Consider the following 18,631-nt stretch of genomic DNA (forward strand, 5'->3'; position numbering starts at 1 on the left):
GGGCCCGGCAAAGGAGGAGGAATGGAGCCTCCACAGGGTCAGTACCCCCCGCCCTACTCCCTCCACCTTCCCCTCCCAGACCAGCACTTACCTCAATGTCTTCCCAGCCTCCTCCTGTCTCGAGAAGTGAATCCAGAAGCTTTGCTCAGAGCCCAGGCTGCAGAGAGAGGGGTATGAGGGGGCCAGAGGCTTGCCAGCATCCTCAGGCCCAGGCCCCGGGGGTGCCAGAGAAAAGGGGGTTGGGGCAGGGGCAAGGGAGGGGGAAGCCATGGAAGGAAAGGTTTTGAGGACCAGAGGAGACCCCAACCCACCTTGTGAGCACACTAAACCTGGCCTTTCCCACCCATGACCTCGGTCCCCATGGCATGTGCGTCTCAGAATATGGAAACTATGATCCCATGGGGTTCAGTGAACCGTGAGACTCGAAGGTTGGCCCAAGTCACACAGACGAAGGCTGCTAAGTGTGGGGTCTTGCTTCTCCCACCACCAGCAAGTGGCGCTAACATCTCCTTACTTCACAGAGGCCTCCCGGACACGTGGGCAGGAAGAGAGAGTTCCCATCAGGCATAGGACGCCTTCCTGAGAGATGCTGTTGTCACTCAGACTGGAAGAGAAACAAGGTTCAGCCTGGGGTATGGGGGCAGCACCTTAGTGGTGCCCTTCTCAGCCCCCTTGTCTCCCCTCCAGCTGTCATGCCAGGAGGAGAGTCCTCAGTGTCCAAGTGTCCATTCTCCAGGTGGAGACACTGAGGTCCACAGAGAGGCCAGAGGAGCCCTGTCCTCATATGGGCAGGATGGGCCCCAGACCCTGAGTCCGTGAGAGCTGCACCCTCTGTGCCTGCTGTCCTTTGGGTCTGGGACAGGGCACTGATGAGGCCAGGCTGGCAGCTCCAGCCCCACGCAGAGCACAAAGCTCAGTTGCCTAGCAACAGGTTGTACCTGGCTCTGGCTTCCTGTCTCCCAGGTCACTGAGGAGATCAGGGGAGAGTATGGATGACTTCCTGGGGACCCTCCCTGTTGTGGGGACATCTTCAAATCTGTGTCCCATGGATTCAATCAGAGGAGCTTCAAGGACGGCGTGGACCAGGGGCCCGGACAGCTAAGATTCCGTGTCAGCGGCTTAGGTATTAATGCTCTCTCGTTGCCCAGAGGCAGCTGGAGTCGCCAAGCTTTAGTTGCAGCCTCTCCTGGTTGTCTGGTAGGGGTCTTCCATGGTGGGCAATGAGAGACGAGGAAAGGACCCAAGGTGGGGGATGTCAAGGTAAGCATCACTCTCTCTAGGGATCCCTCAAAAGATTCCTCAAAATCCATGCTCTTGGCCCAGGGGAGCCTTTCTCCTTACTGTCCTTGACACTGCTCATCACTTACTTAAGAGAACCGGAGATGGGCAGCTGAGGCAGATGTTTCAGGAGGCGCCTGAGCCCTTCATCACCCAGCTGGTTGGCTGAGAGGCTGTAAGTGGTACAGGAGGTGGTTGAGGTCAGATGTGCCTCCTCCACGGGTGCCTGCTCTTCAGCTTCGCCCCTGCCACCCTGCCCATCCAGCACTCTCAGCACCACCTTCACTCACCCCCAACCAGTCAGTGCTGCTTCGTCCTGACTCCATCACCACCACCAGCTTGATCCCTTCATTATTACTTGAGTTGCCAAGCCCACCACCACCTCCACCATCACCTCCATTACCACTAGAATCATCACCAATGGTCACCACCACAACCACCATTGCACAACAGCTCCCGCGTCCCCGCCACCAGCCCCCTCACCAGCACCACAGTTAACCAGGCCTCATCTTCCCCTTCGGTATCTGCTGGCCACTGCCAGGCTTTCAGGAGTTACAGGGAACCAATGAGCTTTTACTACACCCTTGGCCCCGAATCAGTTGGGAGCTGCCATTTTGGAAAAAGAGCAAATTTAGTAAGACGGTATTTGAGGGACATTTACCCAACAGAGTTTCTCTTTTAATTTGAGACTGCAATATCGGAAATTGCACTTGAATGCTTTCTTACTTCCTTTCTTTGTAGCATTCTGTGGTTTTAGCTACAGTTTAGAAACAAGATAATCAGCATGTCCTAAAATGTCTGGTATGTGTCCTGGATCTTTGTCCCCGATTTTGACACTTCTGAGGCTTGTTTATTTCATCTTTTCCTGAGAAACTGTAAAAATTAGTTTGTCTCATGAAGCCCCTTACTAATCTTTAAGATAAGAAAATGCTCTGTACAAGAAAAAACAAACAGAAAACTCAAAGACATATTGCTTATCCCTCTTTCTTTAAAATATACGATTTCTATCAGCCACACTCTCTTCTTGGCCACATCATGACAGGAATTTACTTAATTATTTTTTGCACTCTCTTTAACTCCTACAGGCCCCACGCTGACTCCCTAACAGCTGTGGAGACTCTGCATTGTGACTTTGGACAGCCCTTAAAGTCGCTGAGCCTCGGCTCTCCCATGTACGAAATGGCGATAATAGTATCTGGGTTTGTTGAAAGGATGGGAAGACTATCTAAAGCACTTAGATCAGTGTAGAGGTGCTCAATAGGTGTCACCTATTATTATTTTTCTACCATGTGGGCCTACACTATTTGGGCACCCAAGACAGGCCACACAGATGCCACTTCTCAACAGTACGAGAGCTTCTGTGTCCCCACCCAGCTGGCTCCGGGGTCCTCTGCAGGCTGAGGCGCTTGGTATTTTCAAACCCCGGTCAGGCACCAATGGCTCCTTCATGTTAGTGTCCATCAGCCAGCAGAGCTTAGATGCCTTGATCAACACGAGGCCAAAGGGCTCCTTTGGCCTTTTTCGAAGGACTACCCAGATTAGATCAAGGGCACATGCTGAACTAGCTCCACCATGATGGAAGTGGGAGGTGTCGGGAGGGATAAAATGGGTACAGGGAAACCTTAAGGGTGTGACCCAGAGCCCTGGACATCCTGATAGCTGGTCCTGAGAGAGGTTGAGCACGGCGCGCGCGCGCGCACACACACACACACACACACACACACACACACAGCCTCCAGTGCCACCAGGTGCATGCTCCCAGACTTTTCTTCTGCTCCTCTTCCCCCACTTACTCCAGCTGGCGGATGTCTTCACACTTCCTCAGCAACTCGCACAGTGGCTCCACATGCTTCTCGCTGAGGCCGCAGCCTGTGAGCCTGCTGGGGGTGGGGCAACCAGCCGGGTGGGGTGGAGAGCCATGCACACCCACTCCGCCCTGGCTTGTCCGGGGTGCGGCCTCGCCCCAGCATCCATCACTTCCACCTCCCCCACAGCAGACCCCACCTGGCACCCCCTGCTCCCTCTGGGGAGGTGGTTCTCAAAGGGGGAACTTGCTAAGATGCAGTCTGGGGTCTCAGCCCAGACCACTGAATCACCTGGGGCCAAAGCTCTCCAGGTGACTCTGGTTCAAGCTCCAGTTGGAGAACCACAACTCTTGGATTTTTAATGAAAAGACATGGTGGGGAGAATAGGGTGAGGTCTGCTCTTAAACGGGGTTATTAATGCTGGAATTAAAAGGAATGGTAACTCTGCCTTTGAAAGGCCTAAAATAAGACGATACAATAAGGTAAAGGAAGAGCCTGTGACCAGCCAGCAACCGGGGGAAAAAAAGAACCTTAAAATTAGAAAGTTCCTAAAATCAATATTTCACATTTTTATCACTGTTGCTTTCCATTATTGTTTTCCCCACAGTCCTAAATTCCCTCTTATACTATTTTTACTTTCCATTTTTAAACCGGCTCATCCTTCTTGTTTAATTCGTTCATTGTAAAAGGGAACCCTGCATCACTCACTCAGCTGGGAAACTGGCATTTTGTGCCACAGACCGTGAGCATGAGAACACGCGAGAGCAAAACCCATCATTAAATTCCAGCCAGATACTGACACCTGCTGAGGGTTCTCTCTTTCTTAAAAGGGGAGCTTAGTGTTGGAGAGGGTGTTCAAGACCCACAAACACCCAGCTGAGACCTCCTCCTGGTCTTAGACAGAGGGGATCATGAATGACATCAGGAAGAACCCAATGGAGTTGAAGGACTCTGCTATCTGCCCAACCTCCTAAAAAGCACCCCACCCTGGTCTCCACCCTGTTTTGGAAAACTCTGACTTAGAAACTGTCAGAGGTCATGGTAGTGTCGGGCTAGGACAGGACTGAAAAAACTCCAGCTAAGGACACTTGTTTTTGTGTGGCCTGCAAACCCCCAGACACTTATCGTCTAACCCTTTACAGAACAAGGCCGTCTGCCCCGGGCCGGGAGTCCTGGGGGGCAGCCTGGCTTCAGTCCCCAGCTGCCCTCCTCGCCGCAGTGCCACGTACAGTGGCCGCAGCTGCGAGGGTACAGAAGTGATATGCACAAGGCTCCCAGGATGGTGCCCTGCAGCCCTGGCCGGGTAGCTCAGCTGGTTCGAGTGCTGTCCTATACCGGAAGGTTGTGGATTCGATCCCCAGTCAGGGTGCGTACAAGAATCAATGATTGCATAAATAAGTGGAACAACAAATCAATGTTTCTCTTTCTCTTTCTCTCCGGGAGCCAGTGGTGGAAATGTTACTTCTGCCCTGCAGTGCAGTGCCACCCCCTCTCGCCCAGAACCACAGACGCTGGTCGGGGAGTCAGTGGGGGGGGGGGGGGCACTGGCACCTGGACACTCAGGCCCTACAGGCTCTCACTCAGTCCTCACGGATGCCCTGCAGCATGGGTCTCCCTCTCCAGCTGCAGGAGCTGAGGGTCAGAGAGGCTGAAGAACTTGCCGAAGCACCAGGCCCTCGTGGAGCTGGGATTAAAGTCTGGTGGGCAGGTGGTGAAGCCCTTTTTCTTGAGTTCTCAGTTCTGGCCTAGTCTGATGTGTACTCCTTTGCCCTTGACAAAGCCCAGCCCCTCTGGAACCCTGCTGCTTCATGTTGGAGGAAAAAACAAGTCTCCTTGCAGGTCCTCCTGGGAACCACTGCACAGTCTCTGCCGTCTGTCTCTGGCCATCTGGGAGGCAGGTCTGCTGGTCCCGATGCCCACTGGCTGTCAGGGCATGGCTCTGGGGGACTTACCCACAGCGCCCGCCTTTCTGCTCCTTGCTAGCCTGGAAGTGCAGGGTGACATCATGCAAGGACCTGGAACACACAGGACCTGGGTCAGCCACCTAGACTACAGCCTCGGGATGCCCCCAGGACGCACCCCTCCTCCAGAAGCTGGGCCTCTGACTTGGGTCCTACTCTCTGCATCCTACCCCTCACACCCACCAGACTCAGGCACAACCCTCCAAGACCAGCCTCAGTAGCCCCAGGGCAATGCCCACCTGAGATCCACCTTCTGAACTCGTGGGCACAGGCTGAAGAGGTGAGCCAGCAGGAGCGGGCTCCTCGCGGACAGTGGCGTCTGGCTTAGCCTGAGAGGGAAAGGGGCAGGACCCGGAGTCAGCGAGTCAGAGCCCAGCAATATCAGTGGGTGAGGAACAGGACAGCTGGAGGGGAGGGAGCAGAGCTGGGAGGGCTGGCAGGTCAGCACAGCAACGAGGGAGGCGGGAACTCCAGAGGGGGCTTGGGGGTCAAGCAGACTTGGTTCTGCTTTCTGGTTGTGTGTCACTCAAGCTCTCTGAGCCTCAGTTTCCCTACCTGGACAACAGGTCACTACTCATGTTATGCCTCCCCCTGCATGTGTCCTGAGGGTGTAATGACGTTGGGTCCACACTGCCTAGCTGATACCTGTGCTTGCTATTATTCTATTGTTTCTCCCTCAACACAGACTTCACAGGCAGGTCTTGCCGACAGGGAGTAAGATGCTGCGTCTCCAGCACCCCAAACAGTGCCTGGCCCAAGGGGGTGCACCAGCACTGTGACTGAGGAATACAAAGTGTCAGCCCCGGCGACGGTCAGGCTGGCCACCTCGTTCCAAAGACAGATGCTGTGACTTGGGTGTAGAGAAGTCCCTCTCTGGTCTAAAGTTTTGCACCTGTTCATATTAACCCACCACCTTCTGTGTTCAAAGGAGCCCTGCCCGACCCGTTCTCTCCCCACAGGGTAGGACCAGAGCGGGTGCCCTGGGGGTTGTGAGCTCTGCAGCACTCGCCCACCTCCGGAAAGTCCCCGTCTCCCCGCCCCCCCCCAGGACTGGAGATCCTGGGTGCCATGTGGGCCGGGAGCTGTGTCAGGAGTCCCAGAGTTCCTTAGCGTTAGAACTTATGTTGCTACTATTAATGAAACGATTTCATTTCCTGTTGTATTTTTCCATCTCAGCTGCAGCTTTCCCTCCTGCTAGAAGATTTAAAGTAAATCCTTTTTAAATTCTAACCAGTCTGAGCTGAAACTAGAAAACAGAATTTTAAATACTTTAGGGGATGCTGCTAATTTCCCTTTTATGAAGTTTGCATGGTGACCTTTAAGAAAGGGTTTGTGACGTAAACATAACCTACATCTGTGAAGTCCCGCTCCACAGGCAGACTTTCCGTGGGTGGGGAGCAGTCACAGCCCACCTGTCACTGGCCAGTCATTCTTCTAGGTGCTTCTAAACTGGTAAGTACAGATACTACAGTTGATCTTAGTCAAAAGGCCAAGAAGCCATCTTCTAGGCGCTTTTACAACAGCTGTCTTGTTTGAGTCCTGTCCCTGGGGGAGGGGTTGGGGAACATTAATCCCATCTATCAGATGCGGAAAGTGAGACCCAGAGGGATCAAATAACCTCCCGAAGGTTGATAAAGTATGAGGAAAGAGCTGGAAGCAGACTCGAGCTCCCAGTGGTGACAGATAAATGCTGACACAGCTCAAGAGAAGGGGTGGGGTGTCTGCACAGAGAAATGGAGAAGACAGTCTTACTGCAGGAGGCTTAGCTGGGGGAGCCAGGGCAGGTGCCCCAGCAGGGTGTCCAGGCTCTGTTCGCTCAGCACCATGCAGGACAATCTGTGAAACAAAACATGGGAATGAGGTGGGAAGCCTTGGGGACAGCTAGGTCCAGGACCACACAGCCAGAGCCTTCTGGGCAGGGGTCCTAAACCAGGGTTGTGCCCTAAACATTCCCTCTGAATGCTAGGTCCCTGAGTTTGGGAAATGCTGGGTTATACAAATTTGTTTCCTTTGACTTGTCAAAAGAGTGCTTTTTGCAGTGCTTAAAAACAAACAAACAAACAAAAACGAACCCAAAGAGACACACAAAAAATATTGGAAGCAGTCTGGATGTCTGTCTAGACTGGGGGTGGGCAGAATAATTTGTGGTACATGCATACTGTGGAGGGTTCGTATCAAAAGGCATGTAAAAACAAACAAGGAGAATTAAACATTGATGGGCTATTTGATAATTTTAATATGTCATAAAATAAAGTTACTATTTTAGGGTCCTTATGACTTGGACTAAATATAGTTTTAAATCCTAGCTCTAAAAATCTCTCTCTCTCCATCTCTGTCTCTCCCTCTCTCTCTACCTCTAAGAGACCTAACCATTCCCTCGGATAATCAGCAACCCCCGAGGCAGCAGAAGACAGTAGCCCAGACCTGACTAATGGTCATGCTGTCTGGACCACTGCAGGCTAAAGATAACATCTTGACGTAAATTATGTTTTTTGTTTTTTGTTTTTGTTCAGGTAGAGTGGGAGGGAGAGAGAGGAACAGAGAGAGAGAGAGAAACATCGATGTGAAAGGAACACATCGAGTGGCTGCCACCCGCACAACCGACCAGGGCCGGGGACAAACTGCAACCGAGGTACGTGCCCCCAGCGGGAACCGAACCCGGGTCTCTCAGGACCGCAGGCCGACGCTCTAACCGCTGAACCAAACCAGCCAGGGCTTGACATAAATTATGTTTCAGCTCCTGAGCCATAAGGTAGGATGACTCCCTGGCTACTTTCCATTGAGATCAGACAGAGAGACATTGAAAAGACCCCAGAGCTGTCCTCAAGACCCAAAGAAATGATTTATTACCTCATCTCTGCCAACCAATCAGCTTCCAGCCCCCCCCCCCCAACCCCTCACCCTCTGTGTCTTGTGATTTTGTCCTATAGAATCTGTAATCTACACCCCATCAAGGAATTCTGCTTTTAACTTCCCGTTCTCCTGGACGGGGCCACTCATAATCAAATAGCCAGTCTCTCTCCCTGTAGTTCTCAGCATCTAATACTTGGCTCTACTAGCACCAGATGCACAAACTCATTCTGTCCTGTAATAATACTGGCTATGGTTTTGTTAAAAAAACAGAGCACTTCTCTTTTAGCTAAGCATACTGAAATATCTACAGATGAAATTATAAGGTGCCCGAGAGCTGCTTCGAAATGATGTGTGTGGCCCTGGCCGGTTTGGCTCGGCGGTTGGAGCGTCGGCCTGCAGTCCAGAGAGACCCGGGTTCAGTCCCCGCTAAGGGCACGTACCTCGGTTACAGTTTGTCCCTGGCCCTGGTTGGGTCGTGCGGGTGGCAGCCACTCGATGTGTCCCTTTCATGTCGATGTTTCTCTCTCTCTCTCTCTCTCCTCCTCCCTCCCACTCTATCTGAACAAAAAATGGAAAAATGTCCTCGGGCAAGAATTAAAAATAAAAAAAACAAAAACAAAATGACGTGTGTGGGGGTGTCTGCATATGCACATGTGTGTGCGAGTGTGTGCGTCTATGCATATATGTGTGTTGGGGCCATGGAGTGACAGATTATTGAGGGAGGTAGAGGGGAACTAAGGTTCGATCACACTATTCTCTCTGATTTTATATATGCTTGATAGTCTTCATAATCAAAGTGTTTTCATTAAAAAGCAACTTTACAACAATAAAATCTGACCATCAAGGTCAACATCAACAGTGATAAGTCAAGTCCACAGCACATGCCCTGAGATGGGATGAGGAGGGCACCTTACCTCCGTGGTATTTTTCCCTCAAATGCATAACCTCAGTCTAACCACGAGAAAAAAATCAGACAAATCCGAATTGAGGTTCATTTAACAAAACCCCAAAACTGTGAAGGTCATGAAAACCAAAGACAAATTGAAACCATGACTGGCCAGAGGAGACAAAGGAACGTGATGACCGAATGCAGGTGGGATCTGGATGGGATTCTGGGTCAGAGAAGGCATTTGCAGTAACACAGATGGGGTCTAAAGTCTGGAGTGCAGTTAGTAGTCATGTACCAAGATTAGTTTCTTAGTTGTGACAAATGTACTGTGATAATGAGTGATATTAACAACCTGGGGTTACTGGGTGAGGGAGCTTTCTGGATTTGCTTTGCCGCTTTTCTACAAATCAAGTGTCAAACTATTCTAACACAAATGGTTTAGTAAAGCACTCATTAGCTCCTCACGTCTTGATATTGCAGGAAGCCTCGCTGTGGGGTCCCGAGACAAAAGCTCAGTGCAGAGAGCTTAGGGGATACGATCCTGCGTGTCTGTCAACAATGTCGAGAAACCCTCCCTGTGTGTCCAATGTATTGGAACCTGTAGGAAGGCTTGGAGGGACACACATCAGGTGATCAACATGGATACGCTTGTGACAGGGCCAGAAGGGTGTTTGAGATGGGAGCTGGAAAGCAAAAAAAGACTGGCAAACGAAAGACCCATGTGGTGCGATGTAAAGTAAAACTGTGGAACTCGGCTCTTTTGTGACTGTGAACAGGCAATCGCAATGACAGCCAAAGGACAGGCTGACTGTCCGCTCTGCAGAGGACACAGCTGAAGCCCAGGGAGTTCGATCCCAAAGTCACCCAGCTTGACTCCTGGTTCCAAGTCCAGGCTCTGATCAGAGCCCTAGGTGTTCTGGGGGGCGGAGCTGGTCACACAAAGGGGGCATGCGCTGAGGAGGGGCCTTCAGAACCGATAGGCCCAGGCGGCTGCCAGCCAGGCTGGGGTTCCAGGGGCGGAGGGGCTGACTGGATACCTGGGTACCTGAGTTAATGAGTAAGGTGAAGCTGAGGCCCAGCACAGCTTGTCTCAGTGGGAGGGGCAAGGAGCTGGGTTATTGGGAGCAACAAGGCTTCTATCAATGGGTCAGGAAACTCCCAGGGGGTTGGGCTGTGGGGTCTGGAAGAAAGGAACCAGAAAGGACTCACCCGGGTTCTAACAAAGACACCCCAAACCCTCCAGGTCACTGGGTAGAAGCCCCCATGGCGCCCTCTGGGAGTGTTCCTTACTTACTTGACCTCCAGGGGCCCTGGGCACTTCTTCAGAGTCTCACAGAGGTGGACGAGGCTCAGGGGCTCTGGCCGACACTCCTTGAGGCTGCAAAGGAGCAGTGGGCAGGGCAGGGGGATCAGAGAGGGCTCAGGGCCCCTGTCCAGCCCTCTCCACCCTTCTCCCTGCCAGTGTCTTATGTTCTAACAGTGCAAATCTGGGTAGGCCTCTCCTGTGATGAGAACCCTCTGTGGCTCCCCATTCTCCTAGGTTCAAGGCAAAGCGCCTTTTCTATGGCCTCACTCGCCTCCACGCTCCCTGCGTGTGCTCCGGCCACACTGAGAGGCTTCCCCAGAGCCAAGCCTTCTCCCCTCCCGGCCTCTGCACAAGCTGGCCCCACCCGGACATCCGCCCCTCCTCGGACGTGTCCACCCCTGCTCAGCCCCAGCGTGGGTGCCTCTTCTTCTGTGAGGAAATCAAGGCCAGGAGGATGGAGGGGCCCAGCCTGGGTCTCACAGCCCTCATGGCAGAGCTGGGAAGCCTCCCGAGAAATCAGCGTGGAACTGAGTGCTGGGCGCGGCAGCCCTCACACTCACCCTCACACTCACCCTCACACTCAGCCCTCACACGCACCCTCACACCCTCACACTCACCCTCACACTCACCCTCACACTCACCCTCACACTCAGCCCTCACACGCACCCTCACACCCTCACACTCACCCTCACACTCACCCTCACACTCAGCCCTCACACGCACCCTCACACCCTCACACTCACCCTCACATGCACCCTCACATGCACCCTCACACTCAGCCCTCACACTCAGCGCTCACACGCACCCTCACACGCACCCTCACACTCAGCCCTCACACGCACCCTCACACTCACACTCAGCCCTCACACTCACACTCACACTCAGCCCTCACACGCGCCCTCACACGCACCCTCACACTTAGCCCTCACACTCAGCGCTCACACACACCACACTCAGCCCTCACACTCACCCTCACACCCTCACACTCACCCTCACACTCAGCCCTCACACTCAGCGCTCACACGCACCCTCACACGCACCCTCACACTCAGCCCTCACACGCACCCTCACACTCACACTCAGCCCTCACACTCACACTCACACTCAGCCCTCACACGCGCCCTCACACGCACCCTCACACTTAGCCCTCACACTCAGCGCTCACACACACCACACTCAGCCCTCACACTCACCCTCACACCCTCACACTCACCCTCACACTCACCCTCACACTCAGCCCTCACACGCACCCTCACACTCACACTCAGCCCTCACACTCACACTCACACTCAGCCCTCACACGCGCCCTCACACGCACCCTCACACTTAGCCCTCACACTCAGCGCTCACACACACCACACTCAGCCCTCACACTCACCCTCACACCCTCACACTCACCCTCACACTCAGCCCTCACACTCAGCGCTCACACGCACCCTCACACGCACCCTCACACTCAGCCCTCACACGCACCCTCACACTCACACTCAGCCCTCACACTCACACTCACACTCAGCCCTCACACGCGCCCTCACACGCGCCCTCACACGCACCCTCACACTTAGCCCTCACACTCAGCGCTCACACACACCACACTCAGCCCTCACACTCACCCTCACACCCTCACACTCACCCTCACACTCACCCTCACACTCAGCCCTCACACGCACCCTCACACTCACACTCAGCCCTCACACTCACACTCACACTCAGCCCTCACACGCACCCTCACACTCAGCCCTCACACGCACCCTCACACTCACACTCAGCCCTCACACTCACACTCACACTCAGCCCTCACACGCGCCCTCACACGCACCCTCACACTTAGCCCTCACACTCACCCTCACACGCACCCTCACACGCACCCTCACACTCACCCTCACACGCACCCTCACACGCACCCTCACACTCACCCTCACACGCACCCTCACACTCAGCCCTCACACGCACACTCAGCGCTCACATGCACCCTCACACTCAGCCCTCACACGCACCCTCACACTCACACTCAGCCCTCACATGCACCCTCACACGCACACTCACACTCAGCGCTCACACGCACCCTCACACTCAGCCCTCACACGCACACTCAGCGCTCACACGCACCCTCACACTCAGCCCTCACACGCACACTCAGCCCTCACACGCACCCTCACACTCAGCCCTCACACGCACCCTCACACTCAGCCCTCACACGCACCCTCACACACACCCTCTCTCCTGCCCCTTCTCTCAAATTCTTTCTCCCTTCTCCCAGCCCTTGCCCCACCCCCATGCACTCCTTACTCCCTGAGCCCTCACCCTACTGTGGTTACCCCCAAACAGGAAGTGGGCAAGGTGGTACCAGAAGCTCCTGGGGACACAGCGCTGGTCAAACCCAGAGATCTGGGCTCCTGCTGGGAACTCTGGCAAAGAGCCAGCTGCCGACAGGCCCCTGGAGTGGGGGGAACATTTTGAGAGGAAAGTTGAAATCCTCCACATTGGAAGATGAGACGCATCAGTCAGGGCTGAGAGGGGACCTCGGGACAGTCAAACCCCTCACTGCACAGGTGGGGAAACTGAGGCCCAGGGAAGGTAAGCCACAGTGAGAAAGACAGCAGCTTACACCTGTCCAGGGCAGCACCTGACCTGGTGAGGGAGCCAGGACAGAGTCCTCCTTGCTCTGATTGTGGCCTTCACATCAATCACTTCTGTCTCCCTGTGCCTCGAAAACTCAGAGGGTCCCCAGAAACAGAGACCCTAGGCCGGGAAGCAAGATCACCCCAGGCTTGGGCCAGCCCTGATTTCAGACAACCACCTGTCATGGCGTTGCCATCCCTGGTCACATCAGCCCAGCGCCTCACACTAGGTGGCTTGCCCACCTCCCAAGTGAGACCTCGGTGTCCCACCAGGGGGCAGCTGGAAACGTCTGCAGAGAACTAACGACTGCCCCTTGTTTACAGCCAAGAGGTGGGAAGTTTGTCAAGAGCACCAACGGTCTGTTTCTCAGATGTGACCCTCAGATTGAGAAAGGGCAGTGACTCATATGAACAGAGGTCTGCAAAAGTCCCAAGACAGAAATACAGTTTCTCTCTTCCCTCCCCCACAGCAGCAATCAGCTAGCACCTGCTCTGCTCATTACCCGATGTCCCCTCCCTCATCTGCACTGGCTTCTTCCAAGAGATTTAAGGCAGCTGATTACTGCAAATGTAGATGGGGGGAGGGGTTACTCTAGAGCTGGCAGTGGTCAGCATGGGTCTAGGGTGGGGGCTCCTCTAGGAAATAGGGACCAGACGGAGAGGAGAGCCCACCCTCTGAGCTCTCTGTCCTCACCTGGCTCTTCTGTCACCTCTCAGGATGACACATTGGCTCTCGAAGCTGCAGGCAGAGAGGAGGTAACAATCAGAGAACAGGCGAAGGGACCACTGCACAGGCAGGGGCAGGAGAGCAGGCTCACCAGGCCAAGGGGGCCTGGAGGGCAGCCTGCATTCTCAGCAAATGCTCCAATAACTACACTGACGACCACTCCGTTTATTAAGGCACACACAAAGCACACATCAGCGACACGATCTCCTTCGTTCTCATGCTAAAGTTGTGAGGTAAAGAAGTATTCTTACACCCATTTCACAGATGAGAAAACTGAGGCATGGAGAGGCTCAGTGACCTGCTCAAAGCTGCCCAGCAGGTAAGTGCTGAGCTTGGATTTGAACCTGGTCTGTCTGTTCACTGTCCACTCTTGGGAGGGTCATAGGGACGAAAGGGCAGGCCTCTCGTTGAAGTACGGATGACCTACATTGCATGTCCTGGAGCTACATGGCTGGGTACCTTTTCCCTTCTATGGTCTTATCAGCTCCAGAGACCCCACAATTAAGATGACTCCTTGAGCATTTAATGGTCACAAAGGAACGCCCAGTTTTCTTTTCTTTTTTTTTTATCCTCACCTGAGGACATTTTTCCATTTTTTGTTCAGACAGAGTGGGAGGAAGAGAGATACAGAGAAAGAGAGAGAGAGAAACATCGACGTGAAAGGGACACATCGAGTGGTTGCCACTCGCACGACCCAGCCAGGGCCGGGGACAAACCGCAACCAAGATACGTGCCCTTAGTGGGAACCGGACTCGGGTCTCTCTGGACCGTAGGCCGACGCTCTAACCGCTGAGCCAAACCAGCCAGGGCTCTCTGGGAGACTTTTAAGAAAACTGGGCCCTCTCTCTCCCTCCCACTCTATCCGAACAAAAAATGGAAAAAAAAGTCTCCCAGAGTGAGTAAGGGAGTTGATGAACTGTGTCCCATGGAGAAATTTGAGTGTCCCTGGGGCTATATTCATTCATCATTCATTCGCTCAGCAGTATCTGACCCCTATCCCTCAGGCCCTGAGGGTGCTACGTCGTGAATGCAGCAGACAAAGGGGCAGGGCGGGGCCCAGCGGCACACTCACCTGATGTCCAGGTGGAGGACCCACTGCACAGTGGAGAAACACTGGGCCAGACTGAACACAGTGTCCAGGGACAAGCCGTTCTCACTGAGGCTGGAGAAGAACAGGAGTGGTGTTGATGGGTCACCCAGGACTTAGAAACACCCTCTTTGTAGTCAGAGCACAGGGTGGGGGGTTTAACCCCAAGTCCCAAAGATGAAACTCACTGAACTCTGACTGGTCAGAGTGCCTCTCCCATCTCCCCACTGTACAGATGGGGAAACTGAGGCCCTTAGAGCAGCAAGGTCCTGCCCAAAGTTACAAGACATACTGGTGACAGAGCTGAGATAAGACTCCCGTGGTGACCTCTGTCTGTGATGAACGTGGGGAGTACTTTTAGGCACCTGACAGAGGAGGGTGGTGCCCAGTGAAATGAAAATGGAGGGGTCGCTTGCTCAGAAAACAGGAAAAAGCTTTTCCTTTCCTTCCTAGTCTGTCAACCTGTCATGGTGATTTTTATTGGTCCTTTAATAACACACTCTTGGGGACAAGGATCCTGGTAGACTCTCACAGGCCCTGGGTCATACCAGGCGTTCACAGTATCGACAAGGTCACATGGGGCTTTGCCCCGACAGCGTCAATCAGCATAGATTTGCCTGCAGTGGTGAGGCCCCGAACAGTGACGGAGGTGACCTCCTCTCCTTCCAATGCCCCAATGAGACTCTTGAGCAGGAAGGGCCACCAGGCCATAGTGCTCATTCTAAGGTTGTAGACAAAATACAGCCCCTCTATAGTTTGGGTTAATTGACTGGGAACCAGGGGCTCAGAGAGGTGATGTCACTTGCTCAAGGTCACACTGAGAACCTAGGACCTGTGACCTCTGTCCAGGGCTCCTCTCACTTCGTCCCAGAAGATCTTGGGGGAACAGGAGATGCGGGAACCAAGAACACAGGAGCCTTTTAGGGCCCAAGAACTCTGGTCTGCTGCAGACAAAGTCTTGGAGTTCTTGGCTCCCTGCCTCCCTTCCACACTGAAAACCTCCCATCTCTGCCGGATGCTGAGGGCCCTCCAGATGCCCTGGGCACCCTGATTCGCTGTCCTGTGGGATACGAACCTTCCCTGTCTACCAGCTTGCACCCCGTCAAACGGCCCCTCCCTGTATCCCAGGGCCCGAACGGCTGCCAGCCATTCCATTAATCAGTAATACTTTCCATCACGCCTGCCTTGCCCTGGGTGACCTGGGCCTCCAGAGACAGGTTCTTGAAGTGAAACCTTAAACCAGAAGCTGAACCACAGAGTCACAGAGGCCAGTCTCTATTCAATGGGAATCGTAACTTTTACTGGGCACTCAACCCCTGTCAGAGACTGGGCCAGGCAACTGACATGCGTCTTCTCACTAAGCTTTCTGACAACCCAGGAAGGGGTGAGATGGGACTTAGGAAGAACCCCTCTACCCGCCCCTCACATCCCCTCATTCCGATGAGGACAACCCCCGGAAGCTTTGCCCAGCCAGCTACTCACTTCAAGGACTGCAGAGTGCCCAGCCCTGGGAGCCACTGAGCCAGCTGGGCTGCACCTTTGTCCCCAAGAGCATTGCCTGATAAACTGGGAGGGGCGGGGGGAGAACAGGTTAGCGAGGGGGGTGGGGAGGGCCGGCGCTTTGTCTCTCCCACCGTCCCACTCTGGCCCTGGGCTGTCAGGCCAGATCTTAGCAGGTCACGCTGGGTCAGCTGGGTTAGCTGGGTTCTCCCTAGGGTTCTGATTCTGAGGTTTGTGACCCCGAGGGGTTCAGAGATAGGCTTTAGAGGGAGTCAAACGTAGGAGACCTGTATTCTAGGGGAAGAGGCACAACTTTCACCAGGTTCTCTAATGGGTTCTGGGTTGTAGCAGGAAAAGAAAGGCTGATCTAAATCTGAGAAAGCAAAACAAAACCACCCAACACTCACTGACGGATTAGTCCCACCCACACGCTTTCCAGCGGCACCACTTGCACCACTTACTCGAGGTGGCTGAGGCTGAAGCTTCCTCCCAGTGCCGTGCAGAGCTGCTCTAGGTGCTCAGCTTGCAAACCACAGTGCGTCAGCCTGCGGAGGGCAGAACCACACCCTGCAGCCCCACTCCGCCCAGCGGAGGCCAGAGCAGCCACCACCCCAGACACACAGGCGGAGAGCCAGGCTTGCAGGAGAGGGACTGGAACGCATCTGGCACTCAGACAGACCGAGGGACCAACACACGGACGGTTACACACGGGCAGAGAAGAACCAGAGAGTCAGAGACACAGAGAGAGGGTCACCAAGATGGAAAGACACAGAGGAGGGAGGGGGAGAGAGACCGAGAGAGAGGAGGCAGATGTACACACACATGCACACACACATGTGCACACGAGCACAGTGACAGAGGAGGATAAACGGACAGCGAGAAAAGGGCCACAGACAATAAGACAGACATGAATAGAGACAGACAGAGAGGGAGGGAGATTCAGATGGACAAAGAAGAGAGCAGGCCAGAAGGAGATTGATGGGTGCCCTGAGAGGCTGCGCTGTCCCCAGGCCCAGGCCCCAGGATCCGTAGAGAAGGAGCTGCAAGCTCCCCATCCTCTCTGTCTAGACTCCCAAGCCCTCAGCTGCTAGAAGTTGGAGGCATTAAAAGGAAGGGTGCCCCTGGGCAGGGAAGGTGACTGAGGGGGCTGCCTTATGAGCCCTGCCCGAGGTAGGCTGGGCAGGAGAGGGGGGAAGCGGGGAAGCCAGGCTCCAGCTCCTGGATAAAGCAGGTCACGTCATCCAGGGAGCACCGGGGCTGGGGGCCAGGGGACAGGCTTTGTGCAGAGGAAGGTAGGAGGCTGGAACCCAGGGCCTGCAGGGCATCACCATACCTGATCCGTGGGGAGAACTGGGGCAGCTCACAGGGCACCTGGAGCATAAGGCTGTCAGGGGGCACAGCCCTGGAGAGACACACCGGGCCAGGCTGAGCAAACACCGCATCCACCATCTCCAGAGTCCATCCCCAACTCGCTTCCCACCATCCAATCTCTGCATGGGCCTGGGGACAGTCAGACCTTGGTCCCAATTGGGCCTCCTTGTGTCCTGGTGTGTAAACTGGGACACGTCTCTTAGGCTCTTACTGGAAGAAGGGGTGTGAATCGCCTTAGTTTGATGCTTGGTGCTCAGACCTCGGCTATGTGTCATTAATCTCATCATCATCATCAGTGCCTTCAGAGATGTCAGCCTCAGCTTCAAGCAAGCCTTTGAAAGCTGAGACCCTACAGAAGACACTGTAGGTGGACATTGAGGAGCAAAGAGCTGAGTCTCTGCCCATGTGCTGGGCTGGGGCAATCAAGGAAGGCACCTTGGAGGAGGCAAACACTCTCTAAAGCAGCGGTTCTCAACTTGGGGGTCGAATGACCCTTTCAGAGGGGTCGCCTAGGACCATCGGAAAACACATATTTCCGATGGTTTTAGGAACCGAGACCCCGCTCCTCTATCCGTCTCCAGGCGGGTCCGCCCACGTGCAGATACACCACGTACAACATGAGGAGCTGGATTAAAGGGTCCCGGCATTAGGAAGGTGGAGAACCACTGCAAAGGTCCTCATGACAAAGGGAGGCAGAAGTTCTGACCAAAATCAGAGCTATAGGCTAGGCGGCCCTCTGGGCTTAGGCTGAACGGCCTTGTTCTCTCTGTCTGTCCCATCCCTGTCCCAGCGTGGTGCCATCTCCACCCTGAATCACAGGGCTCTCTTCAGGCACCACTAAGGAAATGGTGTCTGTGCTGTGACCTCCCCTTCAGGGATGCATCCCCTTTTAAGCCTGCTGAGCCTCCGGGAATGTGTCAAGGTCCCCAGGCAGTGGAGTGGCACTGTCCAGGTGCAGGAGTCAGGGAAGGGGTGGCCCTGGCCCAAGGGGGGCCCTGCTGGTGTTGGGGCCCTACCTCTCCTGGATTCCCTTCTGCTCCTCCAGCTCTGGGGCAAACGTCAGGACCACAGTTTTGTGCAAGAGGCTGTGGAGAGAAGAGGAGGAGGAGGCAAGAGGCTTATGGGGCCCCTGCTGCTCCAGATGATTTTTAGCCTGAGGTGGAGGGACCCCTAAGGTGCCGTCCCCGGGCTCCCACTGCAGCCACTTCCTCTGAGCCTCCCCTGACTTCCTCT

General features: G+C 54.4%; 1 protein-coding gene across 38 annotated transcripts in view; it reads right to left on the reverse strand.

The window, feature by feature from the left end:
* Positions 1-18,631, reverse strand: part of NLRC5 (NLR family CARD domain containing 5) — an 85,816-nt gene that overhangs the window by 21,997 nt on the left and 45,188 nt on the right. For 27 of the 38 annotated variants that reach the window (XR_004961203.1, XR_004961202.1, XM_036276124.1 and 24 more), the window contains 15 exons: positions 18,415-18,483; positions 17,361-17,429; positions 16,489-16,572; positions 16,010-16,093; positions 14,513-14,602; positions 13,408-13,452; positions 12,440-12,529; positions 10,081-10,164; positions 6,797-6,880; positions 5,284-5,373; positions 5,036-5,098; positions 3,072-3,158; positions 1,368-1,451; positions 515-604; positions 92-157 (listed from right to left, as the gene is read on the reverse strand). Coding sequence is in view for 36 of the 38 variants with exons in the window: in XM_036276124.1 (XP_036132017.1) it covers positions 92-157; positions 515-604; positions 1,368-1,451; positions 3,072-3,158; positions 5,036-5,098; positions 5,284-5,373; positions 6,797-6,880; positions 10,081-10,164; positions 12,440-12,529; positions 13,408-13,452; positions 14,513-14,602; positions 16,010-16,093; positions 16,489-16,572; positions 17,361-17,429; positions 18,415-18,483 (1,179 nt within the window). In the remaining 2 variants the exon portion in view is untranslated. The remainder of the gene's footprint in view (positions 1-91; positions 158-514; positions 605-1,367; positions 1,452-3,071; positions 3,159-5,035; positions 5,099-5,283; positions 5,374-6,796; positions 6,881-10,080; positions 10,165-12,439; positions 12,530-13,407; positions 13,453-14,512; positions 14,603-16,009; positions 16,094-16,488; positions 16,573-17,360; positions 17,430-18,414; positions 18,484-18,631) is intronic. The other 11 variants (XM_036276098.1, XM_036276096.1, XM_036276116.1 and 8 more) reach the window with 6 other exon arrangements.

The sequence above is a fragment of the Molossus molossus genome, unplaced genomic scaffold, assembly GCF_014108415.1.
Source record: "Molossus molossus isolate mMolMol1 unplaced genomic scaffold, mMolMol1.p scaffold_m16_p_21, whole genome shotgun sequence".
Taxonomy (NCBI): Eukaryota; Metazoa; Chordata; class Mammalia; order Chiroptera; family Molossidae; genus Molossus; species Molossus molossus.